Below are 3,676 nucleotides of genomic sequence, written 5' to 3'. Positions count from 1 at the left end.
AAAACAGAAAAAAAGGACCTTTAGGGTGCTGGCTGGGCACCCTTTTTGTCCCGATTGGTATTACCAATCGGAACAAAAGATAGCCTTTTGTCCGGGTTGCCAGACCCGGGACAAAAGGACCTCCCTTTTGTCTCGGCCTGACGTTCCCGGTTGGGAAAACGGGACAACAAAGTTCGCCAGAACCCATGTTCCTGCTGGACTCCTTTTAACTAGATAGACTTTCGCTTGGCGTGCTATGTTAATATTTGGCAAGGTAGTTCTTGCTCTGTGCGGCAACGACCACTACTCCAGCACCCCTCATCACCGCCGGTTCGTAAAGAGTATCACCAACGGTTCGGGAGGCGTTGGATTTATGTCGTTGGTGATAGCGGGGCCATCACCGCCGGTTCCAGAACCGTTGGTGATGTGCACCCATCACCGCCGGTTCGTATCTGGAACCGTTGGTGATGGAGACATCAACACCGCCGGTTGAAGACACGAACCGGCGGTGAAGACCTTTTTCCCATCAAAAAAAATATTTTCATATAATAATATTGCATCATTTGTACAACATATATAATATATAATTATAGCAGCAGAATTCAACCATATGAGCTCATACATCGAGATTATTGCCCAAACATAAGTTAAAGGTGAATGGATAAATCTGACTCATCACATTTTATTAGCCAATTATATTCCACACAAATTCTAGTATCAGTACTTGCTGAAGTTGACATGGAATGGGATATGAATTAGTACAGTTCTTGGTTTGAAAGAAATAATATAGACATAAACATCTGAAAGAAGCAGACAATAGACATGTTTTCAGTTTCTGCCATTCACCAGGAAAATATATAGCTTATTCTACATTAAACATGCATGTCTGGCATATGTACCTGTCAAATACTGTACTCGATAGATGTCCCTCAGCAAGTTCTTTTTCCATCTTTTCATCCCAGAATTGAGTCCCTGCCTGCAAGGGTATGGAATGAGTCCATGAGAGTGTTATAATGTGTGATGTCTATATGAAGGGCATAATAAGGTGATAAAGGCAAAAGGAAATGGAGGCATAGCTGACAAAATTACACTGCTACATTGGATAATAGACAAAATGTCAAGCCCGATTGATAGATTGCCAAGGATTGAAATTAACAATGGATATACCTGTCCCTGAATGCCCCATTCGCAATGCCACAAATGGATCCAAAATGACTCCTCGTATCGTGCAACCCATTAGATAGGCTACACATGAGTTCAATTTAGTAAGGAACATTGCCAACATTGAATCTCTGAAGTCAGATAAATCACAAATTACACGTTGACAAACTTATATAGTAAAAACTACTATCATGAAAGGGGCAGCATATATAAATTGTGACAAGAATACCAAATTGCGATCACTAATAGACTAGCCAAATTGTTGCTCCGATCAGTTCTCAATGGAACCTGATCACTCTGCTGCATGTAGGCATAAACTAAATATTCAGCACAGAGAAATAGCCGAACCAAGACAGGCAGCAAAAGGAACACAAGAGATTAGGGAAAATGGAAGCCTAATAGACAACAAAACCTGAACACACATGATTGTACCATATGTTTAAGCAGGTAGTTAAATGCATGCCCTTTGTGATCTGGGCGATTAGAGTCCAACCACTTGTGTCACACTACAACTGAAATTCCAGTGGAGCAAGCACAATGACGTCCTATGCTACCACAAATCTGATAAATGCCGGAGCAGGGCCTAGATACGCAGAACTGAACCACAGCAAGAAACCAAACGAAGCTGACCCGAGCTATGGGATCCCGAAATTCAGTAGAAGGAAATAAAGAGAAGACGTACTACGAGCACGGGCGGCGTACCTGAAAGTGTGCGCAATGCAGCAGGGTAGCAGGCAGGACGCGGAGCGGAGGATTCCGAATGCCAAAGTTTTACCGGTCCCAGTTTTGGCACGACCAACCATGTCCTTTCCTTGCATTGCTGGCTCAAGAACAGCTCTCTAAACAGGTTGTACAGGTTGCAAAATAGAAGACAAGGTTCAAATATCAATTCAGTACTGATTTATAGCAAACAGCTTTGCCTCATGTATGAGATCAAACCACTAGCGTAAAAGAATCTAATCGAGTTTTCGCAGCAAATAGATTATTCTAGAATCCACTTCGACCAGAAGAACGGTGAAGATCCACCGCTCCTCGTACCTGAATGGGGAACAGCTTGGTGATGCCCTTCTTGGCGAGCCTATCGACGATCTTGGACGAGATCCCCAGCTTGGCAATCTCCAGACCCTGGTCCGCCGCGCCACCGGCGCTGGCGGCCCTCTTGTCCTCCTCGTAGAACGACCCCTCCTCGGCCGCCGCGAACTCCGCCCGCGCCGCCGCGCCCGCGGCCCCGTCTCCCGGAACCCCAGCCGCGACGGGTACGAGTGGAACCACGACGCCGCCGGCTGCTGCTGGAGCAGCGCGGCCGCGAGCGCGGACACGGCACGCCGCCGGAGTGGCGCCGCGCGGCGGAGGGCGGCGTACATGGCTGCTGCTGTGCTTGCTTCTGCTGCTGCGGCGCCGGACCTCGCGCGGCAGGAAGGCGGGGCAAGTCTGCATCTCTGCAGCTCCATGACTCGGCGAAGGAGAAGCTGCTGGGGAGGGGATCTAAGGGAGGAGAGGGAGGCTGCTGAAGAGAGAGGATCTGAGAACACAGAACACGGTAGAGGATTAGATAGCGAGAGGACGGGCCGGGGATGGTGGGAAAATATCTACGACGGGTCATCACCGCCGGCTCGTGTTACCACCCGGCGGTGATGCCCATAAATCTATCACCGCCAGTTCGTAATATGAACGGGCGGTGATGAGTGTACATCACCGTCGGGTTTATTTAGAACCGGTAGTGATAGACTATCACCGCCGGTTTAAGCTAAACCGTTGGTGATGAGCTGTTTGCAATGGCCATATGTGTAGTAGTGGACGAAGCCGTTGGGTTTTATATCCGGACGATGTAACGCTGCACATCACTGACTCAAGCAGGGCTAGTTTACAAACATCATCATTTCTGGTAGGTATGCTTTTAGCACCATGTGTCGTGGGAAGTGACTGATGCTGTCCTTTCATTAGAAGACTTCAATCAAGAATCGAAAGCTTACAATATCTAACTGTGGCGTAGAAATTACGTGATGCTTTTAGGCACCTTTATTTTTCAATATTCATGGTGGGTGCCTAAAAGTGCATCTGTCCCTTTAGTGAGTTTTGGTTGGTGCCTAAAAGTGCAATTATCCCTTTAGTGAGTTTCTAGAATTGAAAGCTTACAATATACTCCCTCCATAGCTTTAACATAAATCAAACTTCTCTAGATTTGACTAAATTTATTCAAAATGTACAAGCATCTACAGTATCAAACTACTTTCATTAGATACACAATATATAATGGTTGTGCATTATTTGATACCGTAGATATCAAAGTTAGATAAGTTCCACTTAGGACAAAACTAATATGATTTATAATTCGGAATGGAGTAAATATGTTTTAACTATGATTAAAACTGTGGTGTAGAAGTTATGTGATGCTTATAGGCAGCATTATTTTTCAATATTCACGGTGGCTGCCTAAAAGTGCATTTATCCCTTTAGTGAGTTTTGGTATGTTAGTGGCAATTTAATTGAAGTTCTAGTGAGTTTGTAGTGTATTGGAAGATTGTCATTCTAAATT

At 45.4% G+C, this 3,676-nt stretch overlaps 1 protein-coding gene across 1 annotated transcript; it reads right to left on the bottom strand.

The window, feature by feature from the left end:
• Nucleotides 1-517: 517 nt before the first annotated feature.
• LOC120703676 (DEAD-box ATP-dependent RNA helicase 53-like) lies at nt 518-2,767 on the bottom strand. Its single transcript, XM_039987826.1, has 4 exons — nt 2,179-2,767; nt 1,843-1,979; nt 1,147-1,224; nt 518-955 (listed from the first exon to the last, which is right to left on the bottom strand). The coding sequence occupies exons 1-4, from the start codon at nt 2,575-2,577 to the stop codon at nt 847-849; spliced, it is 723 nt and encodes a 240-aa protein (XP_039843760.1). The 5' UTR covers nt 2,578-2,767; the 3' UTR covers nt 518-846.
• Nucleotides 2,768-3,676: the final 909 nt, after the last annotated feature.

Source organism: Panicum virgatum, chromosome 4K (assembly GCF_016808335.1).
Source record: "Panicum virgatum strain AP13 chromosome 4K, P.virgatum_v5, whole genome shotgun sequence".
Classification (NCBI taxonomy): domain Eukaryota; kingdom Viridiplantae; phylum Streptophyta; class Magnoliopsida; order Poales; family Poaceae; genus Panicum; species Panicum virgatum.
Note: the sequence above shows the minus strand (reverse complement) of the source record. Positions and strands in the feature narration are given on the sequence as shown.